The sequence below is a fragment of the Plectrocnemia conspersa genome, unplaced genomic scaffold (assembly GCF_051122295.1).
Source record: "Plectrocnemia conspersa isolate PC_06_02 unplaced genomic scaffold, ASM5112229v1 ptg000006l, whole genome shotgun sequence".
NCBI lineage: Eukaryota > Metazoa > Arthropoda > Insecta > Trichoptera > Polycentropodidae > Plectrocnemia > Plectrocnemia conspersa.
Window position 1 is genome coordinate 20,719,701 of NW_028277170.1, and position 21,888 is coordinate 20,741,588.

General features: G+C 32.0%; 1 protein-coding gene across 1 annotated transcript; it reads left to right on the forward strand.

The window, feature by feature from the left end:
* The first annotated feature begins 5,338 nt into the window (after nt 1–5,338).
* Nucleotides 5,339–18,910, forward strand: LOC148234486 (putative ATP-dependent RNA helicase TDRD12). The gene is made up of 4 exons (XM_088187460.1): nt 5,339–5,508; nt 11,854–12,124; nt 12,194–12,411; nt 13,990–18,910. Exons 1-4 carry the CDS (start codon nt 5,457–5,459, stop codon nt 17,355–17,357), a joined length of 3,909 nt encoding a protein of 1,302 aa, XP_088043586.1. The 5' UTR covers nt 5,339–5,456; the 3' UTR covers nt 17,358–18,910.
* The last annotated feature ends 2,978 nt before the right edge of the window (nt 18,911–21,888 follow it).

A 21,888-nucleotide genomic window follows, 5' to 3' on the forward strand; every position in this document is an offset into this window, starting at 1 on the left:
TTCATTTAAGACTATCCTTAATGGAGTTCATTGCAAACATTACCATAACATATTTTCTAAAATAATAACTTTTCTATACCGCAGACAGTAAGAAAGACGCCGATAACTCTCTACCGGTGTCTATGACTCGGACCACCATCACGATAGAACTTCGCTTCTCTATTAAATGGAAGTGTTTTATGTACAAATATTTCCATAGCTTACATGTAGTGATGAAGATTTAGTACCTATATTACCAAAATATAAAAAAATCGTAACACATTACTTTAATAATTTATCTACAATTCGCGCTCTGTACAATACTTTGGTTCGTAGTGCTCTCGAATATAGCTACATTGTCTGGAGGGGGCATTTTATATTTAGGAGAAAAGATGACATTATGTTAGGACCATGTAGCAAAAGGCGAACAGGTCGCAAGTGGGAGAAAAGAATTTCCTCCAGCCCCTTGATAATAAAACTTCGTGATGGTTAAAGGCTTAAAACCAGCCCCTTGATAATAAAACTTGCAAAGACCGACAAAAATGTATAATTTGTTAACAACTTTTTAAAATAATATTATAAAATATTCTATTGAATAATACACAACAATTTAATGAAATAATAAATTATTGTAATATTTCACTTTATAATAGGGTGACAAGATTTCGTAATGCTTGGTGTTAGGACCATGTAGAAAGCGAACATTTCGCAAGTGGGAGAAAAGAATTTAAATAGGAGGGCGCAAAAAAACAATTAATATATCTTTATAATCAATAAATATACATTCAGGTTAATTCTTATTTTGTTTAGATACGATATTTCTATTATATTTAATTTATTATTAAGTTATATACAACTTCTTTAACATTATCATTTATGCAACTAATTAGATCATTATCAAACAGCTACATATTAAATTATTTGCGTAAAATTATGATTTTCAATTAAAAGCTAGACAATCAACGGCATGGCAACACCTTGCGTGTTATAATGTATTGATTTAATGACTCTTATGTAGGTACAAACAGATGCTAACTCAATACAAGCTGCATTTGGCCAAAATATCGTTGCGACCGACCAAATACTAATAGTCTATACTTCTTTGTTGTAGATTTAATTTTAAAGCTAATTGTTTAATATGTATGACAATTTATAATTAAAATACAATTTTAAATGTGTGGAGAAATGATATATATTTTCGGAAATTTAAAAAATCATTATGAAAGTTTCAAAGTTTGTGATAGCAAAGAGCCTTAATTTGCAAGCCTCTAAAAATATATAATTTGCACAACAATTTAAAAAAAAAATATTTATAAACAATTGTTCACAAAATATTTAATATGTAGCTGTTTTAAGCGCAAACATTATTTCATGATCTGATAAATGTATGTTCGTTGAATATGGAAAATTTACTAAAATGTATATGAAAGGTTAACTGATATTAACAAGTTGAGTACAGTTGAGGACAATTTGGACACTCAAGGACTATTTTTTCTAGCGTTATTAATGATAAACTGGAAAAGGATTTGAGTGCTTTAGTCGTAGATGGCGAAATTTAGATGACATTATAATAAAAATCAACTATTAATCGATAATATTAGTGAAAAAGCTTAAGTTAATAAAATCAAATAGTACTAAGTATAGGTTTTCTTATAAGATATTCTATTTGGACTTATTAAGTTATGATTTTGTAAATTTTCGGTGTAATTTATCATTTTTCTATTGATTTTAAATTGTATTTTTAATTATAAATTGTTATAAATATTAAACAACCAGCTTTAAAAATTAAATCGACAGCAAAGATAAGTCTAGACTATTAGTATTTGGTCGGTCGGGACGGTATCTTGGCCAAATGCAGCTGGTATTGATTTAGCAGCTGTACGATGCATGGAGCTAGGACCATATAACACCTGGTATATGGTCCTAACACCATTCGGTGCGGCCATCTTTTTCCCTAAATAAAAGTTAAATAATAGGTTAATTGTTGTGTATTATTTTATAAAATTATAAAATGGTTGTGTAAAAATTATGTATTTTTTCGGGCCTCGCAAATTAAGATCTTCCACTATCACGAGCCTTGTAACATCGACCCCTCCTATCCCGCCCTTTATTAATCGCTGTATATGTTTAAATTTAAGTATATGTGTCGAATTTATACATATGTGTTATTATGTACATATTATTTATTACGACAATCATTACGCACTCTCAATATTATCAATTAATAAATAAAAAGTGAACTGATATTATTAGTTGAGGGCAATTTGGACACTCGGGTACAATTTGTTCTAGTATTATCAACGATAAACTAGATGAGGATTTGAGTGCTATAGTAGCAAATGGCATAATTTAGATGACATTACAATAAAAATCTATTAATAATCGGTAGTATTATTAAAAAAGTTTATGTTAATAAAATCAGGTAGCAATAAGTATAGATTTTACTATAAAATATCTTATTTAGACATCTTAGATTATGATTTTGTAAATTTCCGGCTAAATTTATTATTTTTCCACACATTTGATATTGTCTTTTTAATTATAAATTGTCATAGATATTAAACAACTCGCGTTTAAAATTAAATCAACAACAAAGAAAGGTCTAGACTATTAGTATTTGCTCGGTCGTGACGGTATCTTGGCCAAATGCAGCTAGTATTGATTTAGCACCTATGTGTACCTGCACATAAAAGAGGCATTGAATCAGTACATTATATTACGCACGGTGTTGTCATGCCGCTGATTGTCTAGCTTTAAAACGAAAATTATAATTTTTCAACAAATATTTAATATGTAGTTGTGATGATCTGACGAAACTTTGCTTAAGGAATAAGAAGAATTTACTAAAATTTAAAAGAATAAAAATAAAACTTTACATGAAATACGTAATTTCCAATATCTCACGGTTTACCACAGGGGTCTAAATTAGGGATATTATTGTTTTGAATATGTATTAACGCTATAAATAATATTATGTAAATGAACACGTAGAATACACCTGTTTGCAGACGATACCTACTTTAAATAATTGCACGGGTGATAATGTTGTATATAACTTAATAATGAATTAAGTTTAATAGACGTATCATACTTCAAATAAATGAGATTAAAATCAATGTATGTTTATTGATTATAAAGATATGTTAATAGTTGTTTTGCGTCCTCCTATTTAAATTCTTTTCTCCCATGTGGGACTTTTTTTGCTTTCTGCTAAATGGTCTTAACCTAAGCATTACAGCCATCTTTTCCCGTAAATTGAAAGTGAAATAATACGATAATTTTTTATTTTTAGTAATTGTTGTGTATTATTTTATAAAATAATTTAGATTTTGTAAATTTTTGGCAAAATTTATCATTTTTCCACACATTTGATATTGTCTTTTTAATTATTAATTGTCATAGATATTAAACAACCCGCTTTTAAAACTAAATCAACAACAAAGAAAGGTCTTGACTAATAGTATTTGGTCTGTTTTTACGGTAATTTGGCCAAATGCAGCTAGTATTGATTTAGCAGCTGTAGAATGCACGGTGCTAGACCATTTAACATGTGCTATATGGTCCTAACACCATTAATTGCGGCAACCTTTCCCCCTAAATAAAAAGTTAAGAAATACGTAAATTGTTGTGTATTATTTTATAAAATTACAATAGAATTTATAAAATAATTGTGTACAAATGATGTATATTTTTGGGCCTCGCAAATTAAGGTCTTTTACTATCACGAGCCTTGTAACATCGACCCCTCCTGCCCTGCCCTTTATTCATCGCTGGATATGTTTAAATTTAAGCATATTTGGCAAAATTATTCAAATGTGTATGTATAATTGTGTAAATAATATTTATTAAGACAATCATGACGCACTCCCAAAATATTATGGTTATTATCAATTAATAAATAAAAGGTAAACTGATATTATCAGTCAAGGAGTTGAGAAAAATGTAGACACAAAGGTTATTGTTAATAAAATCAGGTGGCACTAAGCATGGATTTTTTTTGTAAGATATCCTTTTTATAAATCTTGAATTAAGATTTTGTAAATTTCTGGAAAAATTTATAATTTTTTTACACATTTGATATTGTCTTTTTAATTATAAATTGTCATAGATATTAAACAACTCGCTTTTAAAATTAAATCAACAAAATAGAAAGGTCTAGACTAATAGTATTTGGTCGGTTCTGGCGGTATCTTGGCCAAATGCAGCTGTATTGATTTACCAGCTGTTTGTACCTCTTCTATGTACCTGCACACAAAAGAAGCATTGAATCAATACATTACGCACGGTGTTGTCATACCGCTGATTGTCTGGCTTTGTAACGAAAATTATAATTTGTCACAAAATATTTAATATGTAGATGTTTTAAGGGAAAACATTGGTTAAACATTAATTAGTTATCTGATTAAACTATTCTCGAGGAATAAGAAAAATTGAGCACAATCTAAAATAATAAAAGCTAAACTTAACCAATACTCTGATCACTCAATAATAAAACCTTTAATATTATATTTATAGTTAATTAAATTTGTAGTCCATTATCTCTCAAAATGTATTTGTTAAGTCGTTTGTAATATTCTTACATCGGTATACTTTAATAAGCATAGCTCATATGTGTATAAAATAAAATGAGAAGTGAAGTGAAGATGTGAAAAACGTTTTAAAATTAAAATAAAATATCAATTAAAAATTTTTTTACACCTTGTGGTACATAAATTTGTCCTAAAATTACTTTTGTATAGTATATCTCGACTGAGTTCGTTACTCAATCTAATCCGCTATCTTAGTATTTTTTTGTATGGTCTATATTTTTTTTTGAGAAGATAGGCAAACATGTTTTATTATTGATATTAAAATAATATAAAAATCAAAATAATTTTTATAAACCGAAATTTACTTCATTTTTGTGGTCTTTATCGGACGGAATTTTTAAATTACAATTGATAGTACATGAATCATTATTTAAATGTCTCTATTGGGGTGGTAGAAAATGATTGTTCATATAAATAAGTTAATCCACAACTAATAAACGTCTTTCGATAAAGTCTTCAAATTCAACATAAAACTTAGTTTTTTGAGATGTTATGGCTTGCGTATCGCGTTTTTTTACTCAAATTTAGTTTCTCGACGCTTCGACCCCTGATGTTGGAGTCATCATATGTCATTTGTTTAAATTTACACTTTTACTCCATTTTCCTCTACTTATTAGAACGGTGGGCATAGAGGGACTCTCAAGTGGAATACCCTAGACCCTATTTTAATCTAAATCCGGCTCTTATTTGACTTTTGTTGAAAAATGTTTAAATCTGCTTTCGAGTGTATTTTTTTAGTATGGTATCACTGAAATGCAATGTACCTAGATGCGCTTCTACAGCTTTTAGCCGGGCTAGCGCATGCCCAGTTTGCACATCCGGGTCACCGGCGTGGATCAATAATCGTCGAGTCTCGATTTTCAGGGCTCAGTCTAGCTGGACTCGCCTATGGTGCAGCAGCCTTGTGCTGCGTCGACCATCATGACGTCATATGAAAAAGGTTTACTATAACTCAATACGCTAATCGTGATCATTTATCGCTAATCGTGTACCGAATAAACTAACATTTGTTATGTTTATTGAAAAAACTAAAATTTTATTAAGCTTGATTCGTTCCATTTTATCCCGTATGTTCGCATATCCCTGCCATATAAAGCACCTCACATCAAATGTATATCCAATGAATCATTTTGCAAACAGTATGCTTTATTATAAAAATATACAGTGTTACAATATGGTACTATATTTCAATATGGTAGCATATTGTAAGACTGTCGAAACATTTTTACATACATTTATTGCTAATATGCAGCTTTTTTTCACAAAAAAATTACACGCAATAAAATAATGCATACTTAAAGAATATCAGATTATTTGCTTAAATTTTAATAAGACAATCTGAATTTAATAGCCTTGGTGTTGGTGAAAAATGTCTTTTTTAAAAAAATAATCCGCGATCCGAACCCCACGAATCATTATAATCATTATATTCGATTGTCCCGCCAGTCCCGAGACAGTTTCGCGAACGGTAGTGTGTTCCGTAATCACGCGAAAACGTATTAGTATACTAAAAATCGGGTAAATTTAATGTCGCGAAAACATAATTAAAATTAAATAAATACAGTGAAATATTTTTAACACTCATCTTTCAAGCTGGCCAACATTTCGTCATATATATTTGGCAAGCTTTCATTTTAAATTTGTTTCGCGTAATTTTTTCGAAAATCTATAATCCCTTTGTTACACATATGTACCTCCCCCTTCGTCTGCTCCTCTCTTCCCTCTCTTCACCCCACGCCCCCGCGTCTATTCCACAAAATGGCGTCGATAACAGTTCATTCTAGAAATTATTATAGGTCCAAGTAAAATTGCTCTTCCGGTTTAGGGCTGCTAAATATTTTTTAATTTGCTTCTCCGAAATTTTTTGAAAATCTGACAAAACGTATCTGCGCAGACTTGAAACCCCTTCCCCTCTCTTCCTTCCTCTGACCTCTACTCTTCCCTCTCTTCACTCTTCGCCCCCCCTCTCTCTTTACAAAATGGCGTCCATATCACTAAATTCCAGAAATTATTATATGCATTGGTTAATTGCTTATCTGTTCTGATTTGATAGTTTTCGAGCAGAGCAAGCCAAAATTAATTAAGAAACAATCATTTTAAATTTAAAGTTAAGCAACATTTTCTATAACGTAGTATGTAAGTTTGTCTTCTGTTCAAATTTGTTCGGCTAGAAAATTTTCGAAAATTTTGCAATCCTTAGTTACGCAGATTTGTAGCCCCCTCTCCATCTCCTCCCTCTCTTCACTTTTCGCCCCCCTCTCTATACACAAAATGGCGTCGATATCACCACATTTTAAAATTATTATAAACATTAGTTATTTACCTATCTGTACTGAATTAACAGATTTCGAGCGGGGAAAGTCAAAATTAATTTAAGAAACAATTTGTTCAAAATATTTTTTATCATTGTTAATTTAAAACTGAACAACATTTTCTTAGACGCAGTATTTAGGTTAATCTTCTTTTCTAATTGTTTCGACAAAAATTTCCGAAAATTTGACAATCCTTTGTTACGTAGCTTTGCACCCCCCCCCCCAGTTACCTCTCTTCATCCCTCGCCCCCCTCTCGTCATCAAAATGGCGTCGTTATCAATACGTTCAGGAAATTATTATAGGCATATGTAAAATGGCCCTTCCCGTTCAGGGATGACAAATATCCGGCGCGTCGAGACAAAAACATTTTAGAACCAATTTTTAAAACAGATTGTTTGACATTTATTGCAAAACATTATTTAGATTTAAATTTAAATCTAGCCAACATTATCTAAAACGTAGTATTTCGGGTTGTCTTCTTTTTTAATTAGTTCCTCCGAAAATTTTCGAAAATCTGATAAACCTAATCTGCGCAGATTTGTAGCTCCCTCTCCATTGCCTCCCTCTCTTCACTCTTCACTCCTCTCTTTGCAAAATGGCGTCCATATCACTAAATTTTAGACATCAAAACATTTTTTATGACATAGTATTTAGGTTCATATTCTTTTCTAATTTGTTCCGACAAAAAATTTCAAGAATTTGACATTCTTTTGTTACGCAGCTTTGCACCCCCCCTCTTCCCTCTTTCCCCACCTCTGATCTCTCTTCCCTCTCTTCATCCCTCACCCCCTTTTGGTCATCAAAATGGCGTCGTTATCAATACGTTCCAAAAATTTTTATAGGCATATGTAAAATGCCCCTTCTCGTTCAAGGATGACAAATATCCGGCAGGTATAGACAAAAGCATTTTAGAAGCAATTTCTAAAATAAATTGTTTGCCATTTGTTGCAAAATATATTTTTAGATTTAAATTTAAAGCAAGCAATAACGTAGTATTTCAGTTGGTCTTCTTTTTTAATTAGTACCTTGGAAAATTTTTGAAAATCTGGCAAACTTCATCTGCGCAGATTTGAAGCCCCCTCTCCTTCTCTTTCCTCTCTTCACTCCTCGCCCCTCTCTCTCTATACAAAATGGCGTCGATGTCATTACACTTCTAAAATTATTATGACATCGTTTATTTGCCATTTTGTTCTGATTTAACAAATTTCAAACGGAGCAAGTCAAAATAATTAGAAAAAAAATTCTAAAACAGATTGTTCAAAATATTTTTTATAAATTTAAAGCTGAACAACATTTTTAAAGACATAGTATCTAGGTTCATCTTCTTTTCTAATTTGTTACGACAAAAAATTCCAAAAATTTGACAATCTTTTGTTACGCAACTTTGTACCCCCCTTGTCTCCTCTTCCCCCCCCCTTTGATCTCCTCTCTTCCCTCTCTTCACCCCCGCCGTTATTAATACGTTCCAGAAATTCTTATTGGCATATATAAAATGGACCTTCCCGTTCAGGGATGACAAATATCCGGCGGGTCGAGACAAAAAAGTTTTTGAAACAATTTTTAAAACAAATTGTTTGCCATTTGTTGCAAAATATTTTTTTAAATTCAAATTTAAAGCTGGACAACATTATCTATAACGTAGTATTAGGGTTTGTCTTCTTTTGTAACTAGTTCCCCCAAAAAATTTCGAAAATCTGACAAACCTTATCTACCCCTCTCCCTTTCTTCCCTCTCTTCACTCTTCGCTTCCCTCTCTCTTTACAAAATGGCGTCGATATCATTACATTTCTAAAATTATTTTAGACATTGTATATTTAGGTATATCTTATTTATAATTTCTTCTGGCAAAAATTTCCGAAAATTTGGAAATCCGCTGTTTACATTCCCCTCTAACACTTCTCTGACTTCATCTCTTCCCACTCTTCATCCCTCACCCCACCACTATTCATCAAAATGGTGTTGACTACAATATATTCCAAAAATTGTTATATTCTTTGCTTCTTGTTGCAAAATATGATATTTATTTATATTTAAAATTTAAAGTTGACTAACATTTTTATAACGTAGTATTTCGATGCGTCTCTCTTTTAATTTGTTCCTCCAAAAATTTTCGAAGCTTTGTTAACCCTCTTTCTTCCTACTCTGCCTCCACCCTTTACCCCCCTCTCTCTTTACAACATGGTGTCGATATCATTACATTTCAGAAATTATTATAGACATCAGTAAATTGCCTATTTCTTCTGAGTTGATAGATTTCGGGCGGGGCAAGTCAAAATTAATTTAAGAAGAAATTTCTTGAACAGATTGCTTAACTTATTTTTCATTACTTTAAATTTAAAGCTTAACTACATTTTCTATAACGTAGTATTTAGGCTTGTCTTCTTTTTTAATTTGTTCCACGGAAAATTGTCGAAAATCTTTCAATCCTTACCGACGTAATTTTTATGAAGAGAAAGGGGGCGAGTGGTGAAGAGAGGGAAGACAGGAGGCCAGAGGTGTGGTAGAAAAAAAAGGGAGAGGTATATACAAAACTGCGTAGATAAGGTTTGTCAGATTTTCGAAAAATTCTTGAAGGAACTAATTAATAAATAAGACAAACCGAAATACTACGTTATAGAAAATGTTGTTAAGCTTAAAATTTAAATTTAAAAAAATATTTTGTAATAAATGTAAAACAAACTGTTTTGAAAATTGCTTCTAAAATGTTTTTGTCTCGACCCGCCGGATATATCCGTGAAAGGAAAGGCCCATTTTAAATATGTCGATAATAATTTCGGGAACGTATTGATAGCGACGCCATTTTGATTACGAAAGGGGGGCGAGGGGGAAGAGAAGAGATCAGGGGTGGGGGAAGAGGGGAGAGGGAGGGAGGATGCAAAGCGGCGTAACAAAGAATTGTCAAATTTTCTGTAGGAACAAATTAGAAAAAAAGATGATCCTAAATACTACGTTATAGAAAATGTTGTTCAGCTTTGATTTATGATAAAAGATATTTTAAACAAACTTTTTTAGAAATTGTTTCATAAATTAATTTTCACTAATTTAATTTTTTTTATTTTGAATTTAAAGCTGGCCAACAGTCTCTATAATGAAGTTTTTCGGTTTTTCTCCTATTTTAATTTAATCTACCGAAAATTTACAAAAACCTAACAATCTATGAAGACTTGTTAACCCTCTTTCTATCATCTCTATATTCACTCTTCCCCCTCTTCACCCTTTGCCCCCCTCTCTCTTTACAAAATGGCGTCGATATAAATACATTTTAGAAATTATTATAAGCATTGATTAATTGACTCTGTGTTCATGATTGACAGATTTCGGGAGGGGCAATTCAACATTTTCTATAACGAAGTGTTATATTTTTAATTTTGCAAATATTTTTATATATTTTAAATTTAAAGCTGGCCAACATGTTCTATAATGTAGAATTTTTTTTTTTTTTAATTTGTGCCATTCAGTTTTTTTCAAAATATTTTATTGATTTTTTTAAGATTTTTTCCCCTTTCTTTCCCCCTCCTTTCTCTTTTTATATTGAAATGGCGTCGATGTTGAATTTTTTAAATTATTGTATTAAATAGCTTCTCCGATTCAGGGTTGCTAGATATCCAGCGGGATATCTAGCAACCCTGAATCGGAGCCGGTCTCAACCCTTTTTAGCCGGTCATCATTTCCTCAAACTATTTCATTCATTGTCACAAGTTTTTCATCATTTATGCTTTAAATCATTTTAATCGATTTTTTATAAACAAATAGCGGTTGGAGTGCCTATTGTTTGTACTTATAATGCTTTTAACACATACTAATTAATGTGTGGTTTCGGCTTCTTTGGTATGGTTTTGGTTATGGATATGCACTTTGTTAAAGAACTAGCAAGCTGATTTTTACCAAATTTTTAATTTGGCTAAATTAGTTGTGAATTTCTTTATGAAATACAATGATCACATATTATTTGTGACGTAGATGCTAAAACATCATAGTGCTAGCGTAGTTTGTTTTTTATCACAATATCTACTTACTGCGCACTCGTGAGAGGTAATTTTGACTAAGCTTATTAATTATTAATATAAATTATGATTAATAAAATTTATTTTATTGATACATCTTGTATTATGTGTTTTTTGATTTCAGGATTAATCAAAATATTTACTGATACAAACAACGGCATCTAAAAAGAAACAATGACACAGAAGATAATTTAATATATTATATAAATAAATATTTTATGTAATTCAATATATATAATAAAAATATTAATAAAGATATTTTTAAAAAATAGTTGTTTTACTAATAAATATGAATGATATGCTTTTGTAAAAAAATAAATTTACAAATTCTACAATACATGGGCAAGTCTTTTTTTCATCGTATTACAAAAAAAAATGAAACGTAAAACTAATTCATTTTATGAATAGAATGTCTTCGCCTATTTTGCTACGTAGCGAATTTTTTTTACGATTTTATGATAAAATATGCTTATTTTTAATGAAATGCGATATTTTAACTAGCCGCGTAGCGATTGCTTTTTTGCTCTTTGCTTAAATTTTTTGAATTAAAACTTTTCATAAATCAGAAAAAAATCTTTAATAATGAGATCATCATTACAGAAAATTTATTTATTTCTTAATAACGTAAAGATTTGTTTTGCTATTAGATTATTTTTTACTTATTTCTCACTATGTTTTTAATTCACTCAAGTTGCGTTGCGGATTTTTTTATTAAAACCAATTGTGGAAATTTAAGGGGGCACATATATACGATTGGTAAAAAATAATAATAGTTTGGAAATAAAATTATTTTAGGAGTGCTTCATCTTTATAAAAAATATGTATAATATTATTTAACGTAAAAATTAGGCTTTGATGAAAAATAGTAGCGTTAAAAATATTATTGAGCGTTTTTAGATCATTTTGTTGAAGATAATTGATTAAGTATTCTTTCTTTTTTGTGAATATTTCATAATTTTTTTTTTCAGATATGTTTCCAAGAAAATATTCAACGTATCGCCTGAAGGTGATTAACATTCACAACCCCCATTTTTTATGGGCGACCCATTACGATAAGATTTGGTGTGGCGATGGTCCGAATAATTTTTATTTCCAAATTGGACTATATGGAGTGCTTCCAATCAATAATCACCGTTGCCTGGTCGATAACGATTGGACTGTACAGGCTACCGACATGTTGAAAAAACTCATCTCCGGGGCCCAATATATATGTTATATGCCATTGTGGTATAACAGAAAGTCAGTATTTAAATTTTTAAATTAGCGTAACATAACGCAGCAAAAAATAAAGATTTTTGTATTTTTTAGGCAAGCAACTTTTCCATCTTGCAGCGTCAGCTTTGGTCAGCTGACAGTCATTAAAAATGGAATATGTCACGATATTTCAAAACTATTCGTCGAACTTGGATATGCAAATAAGTTTTCAGAATTTAAAAGATTTACATACACGTGTGATCTTAAAACGAAACCAATGATTGATAAAATATTTGATATTAAAAAATCGATTGAATTTCATTTCGTGACAGGTAATTATTTAGATACATGTCTTTCTTTAATTTAATAACAAATATATGTATGTACATACCCCATTGGCATCAATTGTGGACTATTTTTTATAAATTTAACAATAAAATTACTTTTAAATATTTATTTTTATTTCAATGATTTAAATGTAATTTACTTCTAAAGATATAATCTTCTCCCATCTCTCGGTCATTTTTTTAATAGATATTTTAGGGTTTAATTTAAAATATTCCAATAGCCCTCTTTTCACATCATCAATATTTGAATTTTTCCGTCTAAGAAGTGTTGCATCGATCGAAATATATGGTAGTCGGAAGGAGCAAGGTCTGGACAATAAGGTGGATGAGATAAAAAGTTCCTTGATATTATAGAGAGCTAATTTCGCCACATTATTGTGGATATCATACACACCAATCAGTTTCGATTCAATTAGTGCGAAATCTATACACCTAGTCTCCAAGCATTCCCAATCTGCTTAATATTACTATGCACTGTCGAATCGGACTAGTTAATTTTCTCGGCCACCTGATGAAACATTGACATTTATGGATATCTAACGATTCACTTGGCTCTTTAAAAAAAAATGTGTATTGTTCACTCGACAACCATCGAAAATCCCATTTTTTCAATATCGAAATGTAAAGTCCAAATGTGCATCAGCACAGATAAAATAATATCGTCCGCAATTCACCGCCAGCAATTAATCGCTAGGATATTTCTTTTGTGCAATCGAGCCTTCCCAATATTCTATGTCGAATTGGATTAGTTTATTTTCTCAGTCTTCTGAGTAGGATGTGCTTCATGATCATCTTTTTTTGCATCTTCGACATTTATGGATATCTAACAATTCACCTATTTTTATTTGTTTTTAATTGTTTATTTGGTAAAAAATCGCCCACAATTCACCGCCAGCAATTAACTACATAAACAAACGATCGCTAGCATGTTTTATTTACTAAAATTTTGTTTTTAAATCAAGACGTATTTTAAAAGGTTCTTAAACATCATAAAACGCAATTTGATAGTTGCGAAACGTTAATTTTCTGTTCAAACCTAAACCTAACTTACACGTATTAATTTATTGGAAGTTCAAAAAATATGTTTATTATGAGTATAATTTTATTAAAATGTATAAAATAATTCCGCTGGTCAATGTTAGTAAATTTGTATTTATTTAACCATTTGAACGCGAAAATCGACTAACATAAAATATCATTTTAAATAAATAAAAATTAAACACAGGATCAAGGTAAAATTATTTTTGATTAACGAGTCCAAAGGGTTAAAAATCTTATTTTTAATTTTAAATGACCATTGAATGTATTATATATAAATTATATGTATTGCATCTGCCTCGCGATAAATTGTTTATGCGATCAATTGACGCAGCGGTAAACTTCTAGCGATTAATTGCTGGCGGTAAAGTGCCGACAATGAACTTGGATATCAATAGCCAAAAAACGATATCTATATTTATTATTTTTTGAGGCAGCGCCACATACAAAAAGTGTCTACAATTAATACCGCTAGTGCATATGTATCAACTGTGTAAGTTTATGAATATATTTTTTTAATTTTAGAAAGTCTGCAGATGTCCGGGTTAGACAGGGATATTACGGCTAAAATAATTAAGCGTACCCCAACGCTAGTAATCCACACGCACATGCAAGAAACGCAGGATTTGGAGCGTCCTACTTTTCCAATCACCAATGAGGAAGAAATCATAACAAATACTATGATGCCCATCGAAACAGCTTCTACACCGCCAATTTTGCGCGATCGCAGCGTATTCTGCATCGGTCCGCAGAATAGCAATATAATTAAAAGCATATTGGAACCGCTGAGCAGAGTCATCGAAGGTATGCTATCATTAGACTGTGGGTCGATGAGTGGACCTTTTGTGCTTATAATATGTCCTAACGGAGAGTCAGCCAAAGAAATCGAGAGTACCATGGCAAAGATGCTGGAACATACAATATTTGCGCGTGTCGTTCGTTGCGCCAGCGACACGTTAGATTTTGAATTGCAGTACAGAGAGGTAGACGTTTTAGTAATGACATCATCCCTTATTCATAAATTTATGAAATATAGGGAAACATTTTTCCGTCTATTTCATATTGTATTGATTGATATGCATTTAATTGAAAAAAATAGAGAAAATGCGAATATGCTAGTCGAGCTTCTTCGAGAAGATAGAAGAAAAGTGAGCGGAACCGCCGCAACCTATTGCAAGCTTTTAAAACAGATGTACGTATTGAGTATCGATCCTTGGTTGAACGTAATTACTGATAAAGAAATCTTGAATTATTCATACGGTATAAAAATGCAGATTAACTTTGTCAGAGAATCGCTAAAAATCAGGCACTTGCTCGAGAGAATCGATTTGGATGAAACCTATAGGAAGACGGTCATTTTTTGCAATAACAAATATGAAACAGTAGTTATGCATATGCACTTGAAGAAAATTTGTGAAAAGTCGGGGATCCTTTTGTTGCCAAATAACATTAAGGACAAAGACTTTAACAACATAAACTTGTTATGGTTATCGCCCGTTACGATAACACGCACGATACTATTGTGCTGTGATGAAAACGTGAAAAAGATAGTCGCATGCGATGCCGATCGTTTGATATTCTTCAGTATGTGCGAAGATTTTGATATTATGAACCAAAGATTTAAAGTGCTCGCCGAGTCTGGGCCGTCGTTGTGGATCAATAGCGAATCGAGTGTTAAGCTCGAAATTTATGTCAGCGAAGAAAACAGTCTGCATTGGCCTTTCGTCTCCAAGCTGGCAGAAAAGTTCAAGGTTGAATTCGACCATAATACATATGCTATTCTTTCTAAAATTAATATCGCATTGGAAGAAAGCAAGGGAGTTGTATGCGAAGAATTGTTACAATTTGGCGAATGCAAGAACGACGATTGCTTTCACAGACATATGTTAATTCCAGAAGTGGATAAACTCAACAGTTGGATTCCTGGCTACGGAACTATAAGGTTTCAAAAGCTATATATGATAAACGCGGCTCATTACATCGTCCATTTGTTGGAGCACGTCAGTGAGCAAGGTGATGTATACAAATTCGATCATCCGCAAATACCCGTATTCGTAGAGATGCGTGAATATTTTAGAAAGAATTGGAAGTGGCGTCGTTTGGTAAAACCAGAAGTTGGCATTCGATGCGCTGTTGGATCGACTTTGTATGCGAGATGCGAGATAGTGGACTTACAAAAATATACAGGGAACGGAGAACTATTCGCAAAGGTGTTTCTGCTAGACGATTGTGAAAAGAAGTTTGTTTCAGTAAAGGAGCTGTTCGAACTACCGGAATTGTTAAAATGCTTCAATTCGAACATTATTAATATTAGACTTGTTGGTGTATCGCCCAGCGATTCCGATGTAAATTGGAGTAGTATATCGCAAAAACGGATGAAGAAGTTCTTTAAAAACTACGAAGAAAACTATTACATGGAAGGTAAGATAGTATTGGGGATGAAAAGCACTCTATGGGTTTCTCCTGTGGTGATATGCAGTAATGCGTACAACAACGATAGTGCCGTAAGCACAAATATTAACCAGTTCATCATATCCAACAAGATAGGAGAAGCTAACACTAAACATCTGAAACTGCTCAATCATATTTTCGGGAGATTTTCGCTTCAATTTCCCATATATATGCACCAATCGAAAGGCTATATTGCTAAAAACATACTGCCGGAACCTGTATGGGCTGAATTCATCGAAGGCGAATTCAACGAGGTAATGCTTTGTAGTGCTTTATCGATCGACGTTTTCTTTGTGAGGTTATTCGGTTTCGACGCTGCGCTGAATTACCTGTCTGAAGATTTGAAAATGTACGTGAGAGAATTTGTCGCTGGCGAATCCTGGATTTTTGAAAGTGGCGATTATTGTGTCGCTAGATATTCGGCGTCGGAATTCGGAAGGGCTCGTATCGACGCAATCTTAAATGGCGGGAAAGTTGTCACGTGCTTCTATGTCGATTACGGAGTTTGGTCTGACGTTAAAGCTGAAGATATCTACCCGATAACTGGAAACGTTATGATGAAGTTACCTTTTCAAGCTATTGAATGCAATTTGGACGGATTGGAAAGTATACATGGCGAATCTGTTAACATGCTGAAATTATTGTTCTATAGAACGTCTGTGCCGATATCAGCAATTAAAATAGCCCAAGTAGAGGCCAAGTTCACCAAAGGGATCAAATATTCCATCGCTTTGCATGATGAACATGGAATGCTAAACGATTCTTTAGTTCAGAATCTCTATGCATATTATGTAAACGAAAATAAATTGCATCTTTTGCGCAACACCCGCGAAATGTACTACTCGAGGATTAGGGAGAATGACGATTTAGACTCTGCGAGTGAAATAAGTGAACCAGTCAGCGATGATTTCTTCTGCAGCCCTAGCATTTCGTATTGCGCAAACGAAACTCCAACTCAATCGGAAGATCGATTCATGATTCGCAGATATTCTTGCCGTCACGTTATGTCTAATGAATTTCAATCGATCGACACTAACGCCCCGATGATCATATGGCAGCAAGACATGGAGTACGTTAAAATTAAGATAGATCTAGTAGCAGTCAAAGATTACCAAATGAACATAACTAAAGATACCATCGATTTCAAGACGTTTCACAACGACATTTACTATAGATTCGAGTTGGAATTTTATGGTATCGTGGTCGTCGATAAATGTGAGCATTTCGCTGGCGAGCTTTCTGTTGAGGTCAAGTTGGCCAAGATACGACCAGGGCTATGGGGCGCACTCACTGCTGAAGATGAACCCAGATGGGTACAGTTTGATTATTTATCTGAAGATTTTGGACGCGAAGATATCGAAGAAGACGCAGATGACGATAATATGTATTTGAGTCTATTGCCAACGTATGGATATAATCATGATGACAGCGATATCGAATAAATATTTAAAATATTCTAATATCGATTAATATATAAACACGTAATCAATTATAATTAACATTAAGCAAAGGCAGCATTCTCTCAAATTAGAGAGCTCTTAATTAAGCAGTTAGATTTAATCATTTGATCATAAGACCCATTCTGGGCATCGCAACTAACTAAACTAAATCATCTCGTTTCAAAAACCAAAGGCCTGTTTATCGTCAATGAATCTTATAAAACCCCGTTTTATGTAACTTGTTCAAAAGATTTTTTTGTGAATCAGTAGAAATTATATTTCAAAATATGTTAGAACTGATTCAATTTAATATATTCAAAGAGTGCTATCTTTGCTATTATACTAGTTCTTAATCGGTGTAATGTTATAACTTAAATTTAATTATAACGGAAAGGCTTAGAGGAGTGGCGCCTAAACTATTTTACTGACTATTTAGAATATTTGAAATTGGGGCAAAAACTGCCTATTTCAGATAGCTTTTTAAAAGCATCTTTGATACATGCCCCACAGCTTGGGCGCCACTTGCTTAAAAGTACAGGGTGGAGAGGAGCGAAGAAGTGATAAGAGAAGGATTTAAAATATTATACTCTATGTGTGATTCTAATTATATATATATATATATCAAGACTTAGTACTACAGGGTACAATTAAAAGACCACAAGAGTGCATGTGAAAAAAACAATAGTTCACTTTAAAGAAACGAAAAAATTTAAAAACGTAACTGTTCAATTTGCCGAAGGCATTTTATCTATAAAATTAATGTCTGTGTTAGATTAAAATTTATATATTTCAGCAAAGCTGTTGGTATGAAAAGTTTTGTTATTTACATGTTTTGGTAAAGTTTCGAAAAATGACCAAATTTAAGAGAACTTATTATGTATCCAAGTGGTGAATCCGTCTTTTTACATTTTATTTTTTGATGTCTTTAACTTATCTAAACTATACGTGTTATTAACTTATTGATGTAAAACATAACTTAACCTAACTAAGCGACGGTCGGCAAGCTTAAGTCTGAGATCTGCCAGAGATAAACTAAATTCACGTTCACTTTTGAACGTTTATCGTGTTTGTCGGGTGAACAGGGAAAAGGCTGAGAATCGGAGTGGGCTTTAGACTGATGATTGGTGGATCGAAATTTAGAACATACCGACGTCGCTTTAAAAAAGTATTTTTTGGAAATATTGTGTCAAAATTAACGAAAAACTGCATACGGCACTTTAAATGCCAGTTCTGATTATAAATATATCCATTGATATTTTAAATGTCAACTATAGTTATTAAAATATATGTGAATTTCAATTATGATGGTATTAAGCAACAGTGATCCCCACTATTATTTCGAGGCGGGCCTTTATCAGATTTGTCGCGTACCGCTACGCTAAATTTTTTTGGTCGGCAAGCCAAATTAAATCTTTTTGTATTACAAATGGGATGGTGGGGGCCACAATTAAGAGCATTGTATTACAATTAATCGTGGCGGGCCGCGTAGTGGAGATCGCTGTTTTACAATTAAGATAAATGTGGAAATAAAAAAAGGGGTTACCCTTTAAAAAATATATGGATTTTATTTTATATCTACCTGAATATTCACACAGCGTCCCATCTAAGTAAGGTGAGTATCAATTAGAATGGAACAATACACGACACGATATTTTTATTTTCAACTTATTTCGTCTACATATTTAGAAAATATATATTTTTTTAAATTCAATGTCTTTCTTAAAAATCTCAATTTTTTAACAAAAGTAGCCCAGTGCTATAGTTTGATTTTTGCCTTGAAGAATTTTGAAGCAATTTGAATGCTCTGTAATGTCTGCTAAAAACATTAAATTAAAAATCCACATTTCATTATCTAAATCAGACATATTTCACCGTTTTCGTTAAAAATAATTTGACTTCATTTAAATGATTAACAAATTTGTTGATGACTTTTCCTCTACTTAACCACCGAACTTTATTATATATGAGAAGATTTCCATAAATGTGAGTCAAACACTGCAGTCCAGCCGAGCACTGGAATGCAGTGATTGACTCACAAAAACCTACACACGTGCAAATATCATTTGGCATGCTAGGTAGAATTATACAAATTTTTTTTTAAGTAAATTTAAATTTTTTGCAAGTACGCGACCAATGGGCGACAGAAATTAAAAAAAACTAACACACTTATCTTTATTGTAAATATTAGTAAAATATACATTAAAACGAAAAAATATATTAACAGTAAATCCCAATAAAAGTATTGTAGTTATGTTTACCCGTAGAAGAAAAAACGCCTATACCACAAATAAACTTCCCCAGTTAAAAATGTATAACAAAACTCTCGATTGGCAAAAATAAAAAAAAAGTATTTGGGCTTAACCCTGGATTCCAAACTAACTTGGAAGCCTCACCTAGATAAAATTTCTGGCAAAGTTAAAGCTACTCGTTCTCAACTGTATCCATTATTAAATAAAAAAGTAAATTATATACTAAAAATAAACTGCTCCTCTACAAATCTATCATTCGACCAGTAATTTCATATGCCTCCCAAGTTTGGGGTTACATACTCAATCAGAGAAAATATGCAAAAACGCTACAAATCCAACAAAACATCTCGTTACACATAAAAAAATCAAACAAAATAAATCAATAAAAGAACTGAAATTTCTAATAAAAACAGAACAAAATTAATCAATAAAAAAATATTTAAAGAGTTATTACTCATTATGAAAAGCTACGAATAGGAAAAAAAAGCCTCAACAAATCATATCATCAACTATTTAACGGAAAATGGGTTAGAGAAAACAAGTAAAAAGCTAAAGCTCTTGCTGAACATCTAGAAGAAACCTTTCCAAAACAAAGTGTTCCGTATATTAGTTAGCGCTCCGTGGTATATTCCAAACGAGCTCATTGCCAGAGACTGCAAGTGCGAAAGTATTCACTTCAAGAACATCTTCGCTGAACGGACTCCTTCGACCTCAGTTTACGCCTCACTTCTCCATCACCTCCAGGACACGCGCCCAAGGACAAGCACTGACGCCTTCCAGAAGGAGATATTCATAAGGATCACTGTGTACAGTTCGCTGTATAAACATCCTCCACAAATCATCAAATAACGCTATCGAAAACATCGAAACAACGTTTCAAACGTGTGTTTAATATTTTTTGTAGATGTTCATAAATATATGACTTATAAAAATTAGTATTTTTACTTCCAATTTAACCGTTATTTTATTTTGAATTTTTATTGTTGAAATGTAATTAATTGTATTTTTAAATATGTAAATATATTTTCTATATATGTAAATTTATATCTATTATATATATGTAATTTGTATCACTATGTAACAATCATATTTTATTATTTTTAAAATGATTTTAATTGCATTTCTTAAATAATATATCATATATGTAAAACATTGTTATCGACCTCTGCTAAACTCGTCAAAGTATGCCGATACGCTTCAGCTTCTGTTATTGCAGCGCAGGTAGAAACAAAAACAACACACAATCGTATTTTCTTGTGATGTTAACGACTTTATTCTTGTGACTCGGCTCTAGCATGCGCGAATGTATTTGAGTAAAATTGGAAGGTGTGACGTTCACTGATTTAAATTAACCTTTTCGTGCCCGGTGGAAATACGGTTTCCCACTTTCAAAATTGCCCTAAAAAGATCAGTGGGAATCACGTTTCCCAATTTTATTCACTACTGCCATATAGAATTATTATTGGGTATTACGATAAAACGTTTACCTACTTCATCGATTGGAATTAAAAGTGGTAGTAGAGTTTAAAATAACACGTGTTGTATTATTTTGAGTGTCGTGTGTGAGATAAGTTGAATTTGTAACAAAACTTTAAAATTTTTAGGACAATAAGGATTTTGACGGTCGATTTGCGTTATAAAGACATTTTTTTACTGTGTGATATATACATTAGATGTGATTTGATCTAAATTTTAAATCTCTAGCAAATCAGTTGATCGGCAAGTTTTGTTCGCTGAAACGCCGTGGCAGACCATCAAGCATTTTGGGTAATAATGCCTGAGTACCAGAAAATATACCCCTAGAATATGTAGGTAAACATATTCCTCTAAATAGTGAAGGTGTAGACTTTGTAGAGTAAAAAAGAAGGCGAAACATACTAAATGCATGTGTAGAGGTTGCGATGTACCACTATGTACATATATATCACAATGTTTTGATCTTTTTCATAATAAATGATTTTATTTTTATTTTTACCTTAATAATATTGTTCTTTTACTTAAAAAAAAATATTTCTTAAAAAAAAAAAGTTTTTTTTTACGCTCAATAAGTATTCTACTAAGTATCAGTGGAAAGTATAGATCCCAGTAATTTATTTATAAGTTCCGATCGCTTTTTTTTAATATTTCTTAATAAATAATAATGACTAAAAAATGCGAAAAAAAAAATAAAAAAATAATTTGAGCACGAAAGGGTTAAGGCAGATAAGCAAAAGTCCGTGTCGGATATCAAACGACTCGAGAGGGGGATGGTGCTCGACTCATGGGAGGAGAGGTGGGAGTTAGCC

What these genes read in the sequence shown, in the direction of transcription:
- LOC148234486 (XM_088187460.1), top strand. Translation starts at nt 5,457, where the DNA reads ATGGTGCAGCAGCCTTGTGCTGCGTCGACCATCATGACGTCATATGAA. An exon ending in CATGACGTCATATGAAAAAG is followed by an intron (nt 5,509 to 11,853) that starts GTTTACTATAAC and finishes TTTTTTTTTCAG; the next exon opens with ATATGTTTCCAAGAAAATAT. An exon ending in CCATTGTGGTATAACAGAAA is followed by an intron (nt 12,125 to 12,193) that starts GTCAGTATTTAA and finishes TGTATTTTTTAG; the next exon opens with GCAAGCAACTTTTCCATCTT.